At 37.1% G+C, this 13,635-nt stretch overlaps 1 protein-coding gene across 1 annotated transcript in view; it reads right to left on the bottom strand.

The window, feature by feature from the left end:
• Positions 1 to 13,635, bottom strand: part of LOC102985031 (A disintegrin and metallopeptidase domain 3-like) — a 103,458-nt gene that overhangs the window by 70,283 nt on the left and 19,540 nt on the right. Inside the window, exons 5-6 of the mRNA XM_024131373.3 lie at positions 1,845 to 1,921; positions 1,203 to 1,380 (exon numbers count right to left, since the gene is read on the bottom strand). Coding sequence (XP_023987141.1) covers positions 1,203 to 1,380; positions 1,845 to 1,921 — 255 coding nt within the window. The remainder of the gene's footprint in view (positions 1 to 1,202; positions 1,381 to 1,844; positions 1,922 to 13,635) is intronic.

Here is a 13,635-nt window from a genome sequence, read left to right as displayed (position 1 = left end):
TGGCCTCTCCCCCAATATGCTTTTAACACGTAACTCCTTTATGTATTTTGTTTGTTCTACTTTTCCCTGGTTATCATGAAGGCATTCACTTTGATTATGAGCTTATTTGTTTTCCTCTCATAAATGTCAAAACATGCCTAAAATATAAGATTTTATTTTATTTTTCTCTCTCTCTTTAAATATGTTATATTGAAGATACTCACTTTGTATATTTGGGCTTGGGAAAACATGCTTCTCTAAAGCTACAGATTTAAGCCTATCAAATTCAGGGTGAAAAGCAATCATTTAATTCACAAACATGTCAGTACCCATTCTTGCTATTCTTTCCTGCAGTGATATCCCTGGCTTCCTCTAGGTTCTGAACTTTTAGTCTCTTTTATTTCATTATTGCATTTTGTTTTGTATCCAAACTTTCCATAATTAGTTCCAGTTACCTTGCTTTACTACATTAGAAACTAGAGAGAGAAAATGTTAATAGTAGTAGTAGTGATATTTATTTATTTATTTATTTATTTATTTATTTTTTAACATCTTTATTGGAGTATAACTGTTTTACAATAGTGTGTTAGTTTCTCCTTTACAACAAAGTGAATCAGTTATACATATACATATGTTCCCATATCTCTTCCCTCTTGTGTCTCCCTCCCTCCCACCCTCCCTATCCCACCCCTCTCATGGTCACAAAGCACAGAGGTGATCTCCCTGTGCTATGCGGCAGCTTCCCACTAGCTATCTAATTTACATTTGGTAGTGCATATATGTCCCTGCCACTCTCTAGTGATATTTATTGATCACTTATTTTTCCCATACTATGCTAAGTCATTTTCAATTATAAATTTATGGAATCTTTAAAATATTTGTGAGTTAGGGATTATTTTTATTATTGGATTTTTACAGATGAGAACATTTAAACACAGAAGGATGATGTTACTTGGCCAAATTCTTGTGGCTACAGCCTGACCAACTTGAACTTCAAGCTAAGGCAGCTGGAACTGTATGCTATCTCTGTCTCTTCCCATCCCTCTCTTATTGCTGATTCACTGGAGGGGGATGGGAATATTATTTAAATAAATACCTTACAAGAGAAGGTTTTATTATCATCAACATCAGTTTAAATTTGTTTTCCAAATGTAATAAATTTCAACGTGAATATGTTTATCAAAAGTTGCACAAATGAAGATCCCATAAAAGGGGTTACTTACTTCTGATTTCACAAGAATTTTGTAGGAATGATCTGCCAATTGGGTTGTAGAATTATTTTCTGCTATGGGGGGAAAATCAATTTCATTATCCTTTATCTGATAAAGCATATGCTCATATGTAGCTGACGATTCCAATGGTTGAATTCCATAACTGACATTCTCCAACTGCAATAATCCCCTGAATATTTAAATACATAGAAAGAAATTAAAAACATAGATTTCTCAATGATAAACATAAATCAATATTAAGTGAAAACATTATATAGAAATTTGAAGTGGCCTTTTTCATCTAATATCTAAGAATCATCCCATCTTCCTTGGATTAACATTTAAACCCAATTTTCTACCTTCTTCTATCTATGACAGCATTTAGGAGTCATTGCAATTGTAGTGTGGCTCAGTAAGGTGGATAGTTCTTATACTAGTGGCAGCTTTTTCTGAATTAATTTTATAACTGCAAGCCTGGGAGAGAGACAAAGTGAATAGGGAAAATGATAAGACAAGCTGGCCAAGACAGCAGATGAGAAGACACATAATGAAAGTGTCTATTTTCTGTGTCTTCCATCTACCCTTCGAGAAGATTCTAAAAGTAAAAGGGTACACAAGATTTCAGTCATGTACATCTCTGGAATATGCCATTACCTGAGTCCGGAGCAGGTGCTAAGTGTCACAACCGAATTTGCAATCTCTGTGGCATATCCTTGATAAAAGCAATGGCCCTAAACAGGAGTAATATAAAGACACATTTGTAATGATTAGAACACAAAGTGTTTGGTTTTATCCTTACTTCCTGGACATCATCAAACATTCACAATTAGGCATTCCATAGTATTATTGACCAGATATTCCACTTCCTTCTTATCTACATACAATCTTTTCCACTTGACCCTCTTCTGCCTATAAATAATCACAACTCCTATCCTCCCCCATATGATTTTTGCTATAATTCTAAATTTTTGATAAACAACTTTCTGATCTGCATCTTGTCTTTCTCAGCCCCATTTCTTGAATATATAGTCTATGAATGCTACCTCAATGTAATTAACAGCACTACTTTGACTTCCACTGTGAACATTTCGTTTGATTTTTCTAAGTTAGCCCAAAATATCTTAACTGACATTTCCTCACTATTTTCTCTCTAATATCTCACCACTTTGATCATCCTTAGTTCAAACTCTCCTCTCAATGGACTTTCACAACATTAGTCTTCCCAGCTTCTCCCTGGATGTTTTCTTTCAGTGAATATTCCCTTCTCTTCCCTAAGAAATCTGTTGATATCTAGAATCAGTCCTGTTCCGCTGTTAATCCTGGGCTATGAAAACATTAGTCTCATCACATTCTCTTGTATGAAAGTGTTTATATGTCATTAGTGCCCAGACTTACATCTCCATCAGTAACCATTCACTCGTCTCAATACTATGATTACTTCCTATGTCCCACCGACAGACAGTGGCAGAGCATACCCTGCTCCACACCAGGCAGCAGCAGTAGCCATTTCTGCCTTCACTGGTGCTAGCAAACTATGCCACAAGCCTTCACGAAGATGTAGAATGCAAACCAGGTCCCAACCCTTTAACCAGCAGAAGAGAGCATCTCAGTTTCTGCAGCTCCTGGCCTTGTACCCGATAAGAGAAAATGATCCTCACGAGATAATTCTCAAAACCCCCAACTCTAAGCAGCAAAAAGTGACTGAGATAAAAAATTTCCCCACTCAGGGGCACTAGAAGAGGCAGAGTGAGAAGCATACCAATATCCAGTGGCTGGGAAACTGCCAGAGGAAATACTCTCTCTTCCATGGGTCCTTCATCACCCAGCATCACCTAGCAATACAAGGTGGCCCAGGAAAGAACCTTTTCCTGCAATGGACTGCACCAGCAGAAAGCCAGTGAGCTCCAGCAGAGCCAGAAGAATGAAACAAAACAGAATAATATTGAAAGCCCCAAGAAAGATAAATGGTCACTGGAACAACAGACCACACTAAATCTGAACTTAAACTGGCTGACAGACTTCAACAATAGAAGATTTCAGTGTCAAAGATACAATAGAAAACTACACACTATACCAAGAACCAAGAATATCACAACATAATGGGAGAAGACAACCCAGTGATGCCAATATTGAGATGGGTCACATGTATCTGGAACTATCGGATGGATTTTAAAACAGCTGTGATAACAATGGTTCAATGCACAATCAAAAATTACCCTGAAACAACTGAAAGAACAGAAAATATCAGAAAAGAAATAGAAACCATTAAAAAGAACAAATAAAAATATTAGAAGTGAAAAATATAATAAACAAACAAACAAAACAATGCATACTGGATAGGCTCAAAAGTAGAGTGGAGATGACAAGGGATAGAATCAATGAACTTGAGAAAGATCAATAGAATTCACTCAATATATAAAACCCAGAAAAATGAGTTAAGAAAATGCATAGAGCCTCAAGGACATGTGGAACATTCCCCAAAGTTTTAAAATACATGTCAGAATCCAATAAGGAGAACAGAAATAATGTAGAGCAGAAAAAAATTCAAAGAAATAAAGGCTGAATGCTGGTCGGAAAGAAATTGTTTTAGAAAACCCTGGACCTTCCATCTCCCAACAAATACACCAAGTGAGTAGCAATTCATGGACCAATTTCCTTTGTGAGAAATCAGGAATTAATTGACAGGTTCATGCACACCTTTAGAGGATGCAAAATCAGATGCACCAAAGCCAGGAGGGAGATTTGGGGTGCCCTTTCACCAGAGACTCTACCCCAGAGTACTGCCACAAGATCACGAAGAGACCCTATAGCTCCCAGATTCACCCAGGGGACGAGAGGGTGTTGTTCAAGCCTCCAGTGCCCCGGTGTTTCCGAGGGGAACGAACACCCAAGGTACGGTGTCACCAGACCCGGGGCTCTGATTGGTTCAGGGCAGTCTAGCCACCCAAACCACAGTGGAGGTGGTGGCTTGATTCCCTCCCCAGCTTGCCCAAACTCAACACAGAGTGAGGGGATGAAAAATCCCACCTCTCTGCTTCCCCTGCGGAGGTAATAGTGGATCGACTGAAGGCAGTGCTCCCACTTCACCGGTACTGCCCCAAGAGCCAGCACTTGTCTCACCAATCCTGGAGCACTGATGGCTCGCCCACAGTCTAGCTGTTGGAGGGAGAACAGAGGCGGCAGCTTGAGATGACAGACAACAATGATCGTCCCTCCTGCCCAGCAGAAACAGAGCAGAAAAAACCACAGCGGCTTGATTCTACCTGGAGAGAGAAACTGCTGGTAGAGGACCCCCAAGTCATTGCAAATCGCTGGCCAGGCTGATCTGTGGGCCTTTCCTTCTGCACATGGCCAGTCATGAAGACTGGGTGATGTGACTGCTTTGTCTAATGAGCAGACACCAAAACAAAGTGTCGAGTGAAATGAGGAATAAGGAAAAGATATTTTGAACAAAGGAACAAAACATAGAGTGAAACTGACACTAGTGAAATGACATTAAATAATCTGCCTAATGAAAAATTTAAAATAACTCCCATAAAGATGCTCAATGAAGTCGGGAGAACAATGCATGAACCAAGTGAGAAATTCAAAAAAGAGATACAAAGTATTAAAAGTACCAAACGGGAATTGTGTAACTGTCAAATAATAACTGAACTGAAAAAATTCACCAGAAGGGTTCAACAGCAGATTAGATCAAGCAGGAGAGAGACTTAACTAACTCAAAGACGGTTCAAAGGAGCAAAAAGAAGACAGTGAAAAAGTGATAAAATCTTACAGGACCGGTGGAACACAAACAAAAGGAACAATACACAAAGTATGGGAGTCCCAGAAGGAAAAGAGGGAGCAAGAAATAATGATTATGTGAAGCAGTAGAGATGTTAGCTAACACGATGACAGTAATCATATTGTAATATGTAAATGAATCAAATCAACACATTGTACACCTTAAACCTATACACTGTTATATGTCGATTGTATTTCAGTTAAAAAAACCAGAAGCACTTTCAATACATATTGGCTGAAAACTTTCCAAACTTACAGAAGGAAATTGATATCCATGCCAAGAAGATCAAAAATCACCAAATAAAATGTCCCTAAAGAAATCCACACTGAGATATACTGCAATCGAAATGTCAAAAGTCAAAAGTAGAGAGGGAATTTTGAGAGCAACAGAAGAAAAGCAACTTAGGTGTAATGAAACACCCTTAAGACTTTCAGTGGATTTTTTGGCAGAAATCTTGCAAGCCAGAAGAGACTGAGATGATATATTCAAAGTGTTGAGAGAGGAAAAAAAAAGTCGACTAAATATCTTATACACTGCAAAACTACAGAAATGAAAAAGAGACTTCTGGTTTCTGGTTCTCCATGTCAGAAGGTTGGACGTTGCCATTCCATCCTGACAACAAGAGACAGCAGAACAGACTTAAAACTCAACAGCTCTTCCTGGATGTGTAAAAGAAGGGAGGACACAGTGCAAAGCGCAGCCCCCAGGATCACAGAGGCAGAGAGGGCACATGGGGAGGCACAGCTCACTGGAGCAGAGAATCAGTAGTGCAAAGTGCTGCTGGAACCAGTGCCAGGGCAGGAAAACCTGACTGTGATTGATGAAGGGCTGCAAGATCAGTGCGGACAATTCTGAGAAATAAAAACTCCAGAGAACCCATGAGCGGACCCCCAAAATACTGTGAGATTTACCTTCAAGAGTTCCACCAAGATGTCACAGCTAATATCAGAGAAAAAGTCCTCGTGCCTCCGGCAAGGGGAGGGGGAAAGGACTCAATTTGAAATACATCAGTGCACTCTGTTCTTCTTTACAGGGCCTGCCTGGAGGGGAAACTACCTAGATAGAGATGAACTGGCTGGAGTATTGTCGCACTTGCGGAAAAAAAAAAACAAAAAAAAAACCCCACCAAGAAACACTTGTGTTGTTCATAGCCCTGATGCATAGGCTCACTAAAAAACTGAGACTTAATCATAGGACTATAAAACACTTTCTCTCACCCCACACCTCACTCACCACCACACTACTAAAGGCATATTTACAGCAGTTCCTTTTACATGGTGCATTATGTCCAACTATCAAGAAAAAAATTACAAGAATACCAAAACGTTAAAACAAAAAACCATGATTTCAAGAAAGAGGGTAAGCCTTAGAACCAGACGTGGCAGGGGTGCTGGTATTATGGGCCCGGGAATTTAAAACAACTGTGTGATTGCGATGCTAAGGGATCAATGGATAAAGTAGACATCATGCCAGAAGAGATGAACAATGCAGTTAGAGAGCTAGAAATCCTACAGGGAAAAAAAAATGAATGCTAGAGATTTAAGAAAAAAACTGTTATGGAAATGAAGAATGACCTTGATGGGTTCACCAGTAGATGACATGGCTGAGAAAAAAATCTCCCAACTTGGGGATATATCAATAGACATTTCAAAACCTGGAAGCAAAGAAACCAAGACAGAACAACAACACCACAAAAGATGAGAATATACAAGGAATATGGGAGGACCACAAAGGCATGACATAAAGGTAATGGGAATTCCAAAAGAAGCAGAAAGAGAGAAAGGAATATAAGAAATATTTGAAACAACAATAACTGAGAATTTCCCCCAAATGAATATCACACACTAAACCACAGATGCAGAAAGCTCAGAGAACATGAAACAGCATGCATGTAAGATAAACAAACAAAGAAAAAACTCCAAGTTAAAAAAATTATACCTTGGCATATCATTTAAGAAGTACAGAAACCCAAGATAAAGGAAAGAATCCTGAAAGAAGCCACAGAGGAGAAAAATTGCCTATACAAGAACAAAGATAAGACATACATCAGATTTTTCCTCAGAAACCACCCAAACAAGAAGGGCGTGGAATGAAATATTTAAAATGTTGAGAGAAAAATATCACCAACCTGCAATTCTTTGTCCTACAAAATTATCGTTCAAAAGTGAAAAAGATATAAAGACTTTGTGAGACAAACAACAACTGAGGAAATCTGTTGCCAGTAGATTTGTTTGTAAGAAATGATTTGAAACATTTCTCTACAGAGAAGGAAAATGATATAGGTCAGAAACTTGGATCTACATGCAGAAGGCAGACCAATGAAGAAGGAATAGTGATAATAACAATGTTTATTTTTCACAGTCTTGACTGATAGAACAGTTTCTTCAAATCATAGCAACAATGTATTTGCATATGCTTATGTACCTATTGTGTATATTAAATATATAACACATAGTCTGTATAAATATTATATATATGCTTATATACAAGTGAGACGAAGGATAGCAATGATACAAGGAATGGGAGGGAGGAACCGGGATGACAGTTTATTAAAAGGGACTCACACTACCCGAAAGGTGGCATTGTTATTTGACAGTGGGCACAGTTAAGCTCAGCAACATCAATTAACCGGATGTAATTGATGTCTATAGACTACATCATCCAACAACAGCAGAATACACATTTTCTCAAGTTCATATGCAACATTCAACAGGACTGACATTGTGAGCCATAAAACAAACCTTAACAAACTTAAAAGAATAGAAATCATACAATGTCTGTTCTCAGACCATGACAGAATTAAGCTAGAAATCAATAACAGGAGGACAGCTGGAAGATCCCAAAATACATGAAGGTTAAAAAACATGCTTCTGAGGAACACATGGGTCAGAAAAGAAATCTCAAATAAATTTTACAATATTTTTAACTCCATGAAAAAGAAAACACAAATTTGCAAAATGTTGTAGGATACAGCAAAAGTCGTGCTTAGAGGGAAATTTATAGAATTGAACACATACATGACAAAAGAACAAAGAACTAAAATCAGTAATTTAAGTTTCCCCTTTGGGAAACTAAAAAGAGAAGAGCAAATTAAGTCCAAAGCAAGCAGCAGAAGAGGAATTATAAGAATTGAAGTAGAAATCAATGACATCGAAAACTCAGAAAATCGATAGAGAAAATCAATGAACACTAAGTTGGTTCTTTGAAAAGACCAATAAAATTGATAAACCTCCCACTCGGTGTGTTAAGTGAAGAGAGAGGATACTAATTACCAACACCAGTAGAAACGAAGTGTTTTAAGTATACATCGCATGCCCATTAAAAGGACAATAAAGGAATGTGATGAACAACTCTGTGCCCACAAATCTGAAATCCTAGATGAAATGGTCCAACTGCTTGAAACACACCATCTGCCAAATCTCACAGAAGAGGAAACAGGCGATCTCAGTATGTCTGTGCCTATTAAAGAAGTTGAATAAAACTGATAACCTTCCAAATCAGAAAGCAGCAGGCCCTGATTGGGTTCATTTTTGAATTCTGCCAAACACTTAAGGAATAATGTGTACCAATTCTCTACACACTCTTTTAAAATATGGAAACAGAGGAAACATTTCTAACTCATTCTGTGGGGCCAGTATTATTCTAACAACAAAACGTCCGATGACATTGAAAGAAAAGAACTACAAACCAATATCTCTCATGAGCATATATGCAAAAATTCTCAATAACATATTGGCAAATAGAAGCCAACAATCAATTTAAAAATTGTAAACCAAAACCAAGTGGGATTCATCCCAATTAATTGTAAGCAATTACAACACAGGTTAAAAAGGAAAATTAGTAAACTGAGTAATGCTACAGAGTACAAAATCAACATACAAAAATCATTTGTGTTTCTACACACTAACAAACTGTCAGAAAGAGAAATCAACAAAACAATTCCATTTACAATAGCATCCAAAAGAATAAAATACTTTGCATTGAATTAAACCAAGGAGGCGAAAGACTTATACTCTAAACCTACAGTACACTGATAAAAGAAATTATGACACAGTGGAAAGATATCCAGTGCTCATGGATTGGAGGAATTATTATGGTTACAATATCCATACTACCTAAAGTGATTTACAGATTCAATGTGATTCCTATCAAAAATCTAATGGCATTTTTCACAGAACCAGAAAAAAATATCCTGAAATTCTTAGAGAGCCACAAAAGACCCCATATAGGCAAAGCAACCTTGAGAAAGCTGAGGTATCACATTTCCTGATTCAAACACCATTAAGAGCTTATAGTAATGAAAACAGTATAGTATTGACAATTAAGCAGACAGAGAGAAAAATGGAACAGAATTGAGAGCCCAGAAACCAATCCACACAAATAACATCACATAATCTTTGACAAGGGTGCCAAGAACACAGACTGAGGAAAGGATAGTCTCTTCGATAAAAGGTGTTATAAAAACTGGGTACTGAAATGCAAAATAGTGACATTGCACCCCTATCTTATACCACTTATAAATATTAACTAGAAATGAATTAAATACTTAAATATGATGTGAAAATATCAAAATAAATAGCCTAAAAGAACCATAACATTCTTGGCAATGATTTTTTGGATTTGAGATCAAAAGCTCAGGCAACAAAAGCAAAAAGTTTTAAATAGAACTGCATCAAGCTATTGATAAACAGCTTCTGCACCACAAAGGAAAGACAACCTATGGAGTGGGAGAAAATATGTAGAAACCATATCTCTGATATGGAGTTTATCAAAATTATATAAGGAATTTGTATAACTCAGTAGCAGAAAAACAAATAATCCAATTACACAATGGGCAAAGGACGTGAAAAGTCAGCTTTCCAAAAGAAGATATAAACAAATTGCCAACAGGTACATGAAAAGGTGCTCAACATCAAAATCAGCAAGAAATACAAATCAACCCACAATGAGATGTCACCTCACACCTGTCAGGATGTGTTTTATCAAAAAGAGCAGCAATAACAAACGTTGCTATTTGTTTCGACGTGGAGAAAAAGGAACCCTTGCACATTGTTGGTGGGAATATACGTTGGTGTAGCCATTATGGGAAACAATATGGAGGTTTCTCAAAAACTTAAAAATAGAACAACCAAATGATACAGGAATCCCACTTCTGCATATATATCCAAAAGGATGGAAATTGCTATTTCCAAGTGTCTCCTGCACGCCCATGTTCATTGCAGCTTTATTTACTATACCCTAGATATAGAAACAATCTAAGTGTCCAAGAGTGAATGAGTGGATAAAGAGAATCTAAGATATATATCCCATATGTGAGACAACCAATGACATATGATATACATCATACATATGAATGAATATTATTCACCCATGTGTGAGAAGGATTACTCTGGAGAACATTATACTAAGTGAACATAGCCAGACAGAGAAATAGAAACATTTTATGATCTCACTTACTTGTGGAATCTTACAACAAAAAGGTAATTTCCTTGAAACAGAGAGAATGATGGTTACCAGGGGCTGGAAGTTTGGGGAGATAAGGAGATGCTGTCAAAGGGTACAAGCCTTCACTTACAAGATGAACAAGCTCTGGCAATCTAATATACAGCATGGCGACTATAGTTAACATAGTTATATACAGTGTTACACACTTGAAATTTGCTAAGAGAGTCAACCTTAAGTGTTCTTACCACGAAAAAGGTCACCATATGAGGTGATATATGTGTTAATAAACCTGATTGCGGTGATCATTTTACAGAGAATAAAAATGTGAATTAATCATGTTGTATTTTAGATATATAAAAACTTGTTTGTAAATGTCACCTAATAATGCTGAAAAATAAAAGAGAAATATTAAAAATTTTAAGAATTGAAGCATCAGTGAGGTAGGAATGGTCAAAATCTAGAACACTGACAACAGATGCTGGCAAGTTTGTGGAGCAACAGAACACTCATTCATTGCTGGTGGGAATGCAAAATGGTAGAGATAGCCAGTTGAAGACAGCCTGGGGATATTTCACAAAACTAAACATACTCTTACAATCCAATCCAGCCAGCAATCACACTCCTTGGTATCTACCCAAAGGAGCTGAAAACTTAAACCCACACAAAAACCCTGCAAATGTACGTTTTATAGCAACTTTTTCAACATTGTCAAGAATTGGAAGCAACCAAGATGTCTTTAAGTAGGTGAATGGATTCATAAACTATAGTGCATCCAAACCATGGATTATTATTCAGTGGGAAAAAGAAATTAGCTATTAAGCCACGACAATACATGGAGGAACCTTGAATGCATATTACTAAGTGAAATAAACCAACCTGAACGGCTGCATATTGTCTGATTGCAATGACATAACAATTTGGAAAAGGCAAAACTATGGAGAAAGTTAAACGTTGCCCAGGGTTACAGAGGCAATGAACGATGAATACGCTGAACACAAGAGGATTTTGAGGGCACTTAAAATACTCTCTGTGATACTATAGCGATGGATACATGTCATTATATGTTTGTGCAAGCCCACAGAATACACAAGACCAAAAATGAACTGAAATGTGAACCATGCACTTTGGGTGATTATAGTGTGCCCACATAAGTTCCTCAACTGTAACAAATCTACCACTGTGCTTGGGGGAGTTTATTAAACACCGGAGCTGTGCATATATGGCTCCAGTGGTTATTTGGAAAACTCTGTACCATTGTCTTAATTTTGCTGGTAACCTAAAACTAAACTGAAAAATAAATCTTAAGAAATGGAGAGATAAAGACTTTTCCAGACAAAAGCTGAAGTATTTCTCACCACTATATCTTCATTACAAGAAATACAAATAAGAATTCATCACTTTGAAATGAAAGGGTGCTATAGAGTAACACAAGAGCAAAAGAAAGAATGAAAATCAATGGTAAAGATAAATGCATAGGAAATTTCAAATACTATATTACTGTATTGGTATTGGTAGTGAATAAATCACTTTTAATTCAAAAATAAAAGTTAAGAGACAATAGTATATAAAAATAACTGTAACTAAAATCATGTTAAAAGTTACACAATATGAAATAATGTAAACTGTGACACCAATAACATAAAATGTATATGAGGGGGAGTAGTAAAATTGTAGACTTTTTGTATGTTATTGAGGTTTTTCTCAGCTTAAAGTACACTGTTATGGCTATATGATATTTCATGTAAGGTCCATGGCAACCAAAATGAAAATATCAATAAAGGTTACATAACAGAAAAAGACAAAGAAATCAATACACATGGAACCAAAACAAAACAAAAAAAAACCAATGAAACATAAGAAAAGACAGCAAGAGAGGAAAAGACAGACAAAGGAACTACAATCAATCAATCAAACAAACAAGTAACAAAAAGGCATTAGTAAATAACTTCCCTATCAATAATCACTTTGAATGTAAATGTTTAGACGCCACAAACAAAAGATGTCAAGTGGCTGAAAGTGGGGGGACAGGTTTCAACTCTATACTGTCTGCTGGAATTTCACTTTAAATTGAAGGACATATAGCAGCTGAAGGTAAAGGGATGGAAAATATATATTCCAAACAAATGGCAACCGAAAGAGAGCAGGTGTTTAATAGGGAAGAATACGTCTGACTCCATATTAGATCGGTTCCTTTCACTTTAACCTTTGTGCTCTGTTGCCGGGGCTTAGTCATGCTGGCTCTGCACCTTTTGTAAAAGAATGTTGCCTATGGCTTGAAATGTACAGGACAGCCTGACCCTGACCTGACCTGAACAGAGAATAACATTTGTCTTGTTGGAGGCTTACGGGAACATCATGACCTGACCTACATGGACCGCCCCAAGAACAAAGGATCCAACACCAAGAAGTTTGCAGCAACTAACTACACCCCTCTCTCAGCTTGCCTTTAAAAGTGCTTTGCTGACAGCCTTTGAGAAATTCAGGCTTTTTAAGGCAGGAGCCACCCGTCTCCTTACACGGCCCTGCAATGAACCTTTCTCTGCTCCAAACTCCAACGTTTCGGTATAGTTTGGCCTACTGTGTGTCGGGCACAGGTGTAGCTATACTTACATCAGACAGAATAGACATAAAGTCAAGACAGTCACAGGAGTCAAAGAAGGACATTTTATAATGATGAAAGGGTTAGTCCATCAGGAAAAGATAACCATTATAAATATATACACCCTCAGCATTAGAGCATCTAAATATATCCACAGCAAACACTGACAGAATCTGAGGAGAGATATAGACAACAATACAATAATAGAAGGGGACTTCAATACCACACTTTCAGTAATGGGTAGAGGAAGCAGACAGGAGATGAGTAAGAAATAAAAAAGAGGACTTAAATAACATTATAGCCAAAATCTACCCAGCAGCTACATACAGAACATTCCTCTCAAAAGCAGCAGAATATACATTCTTCTCAAGTGTACACAAGCCTTCCCCACAATAGATTATATGTTTGGTCACAAAGCAACTCTTAACAAATTTAAGAAGATTTAAATCATACAATGTGTCCTTTCTGAACATGTTGCGGAATGAAACTAGAAAGAAATAGCAAAAGGATAAGTAAAGAATCCACAGCTGTGTGGAAATTAACAACATACTTTTGATCAACAATTGAATGAAAGAAAAGAATCAAAAAGGAAATTTAAAATAGCTCAAGACAAATGA

The sequence above is a fragment of the Physeter macrocephalus genome, chromosome 20 (assembly GCF_002837175.3).
Source record: "Physeter macrocephalus isolate SW-GA chromosome 20, ASM283717v5, whole genome shotgun sequence".
NCBI lineage: Eukaryota > Metazoa > Chordata > Mammalia > Artiodactyla > Physeteridae > Physeter > Physeter macrocephalus.
Note: the sequence above shows the minus strand (reverse complement) of the source record. Positions and strands in the feature narration are given on the sequence as shown.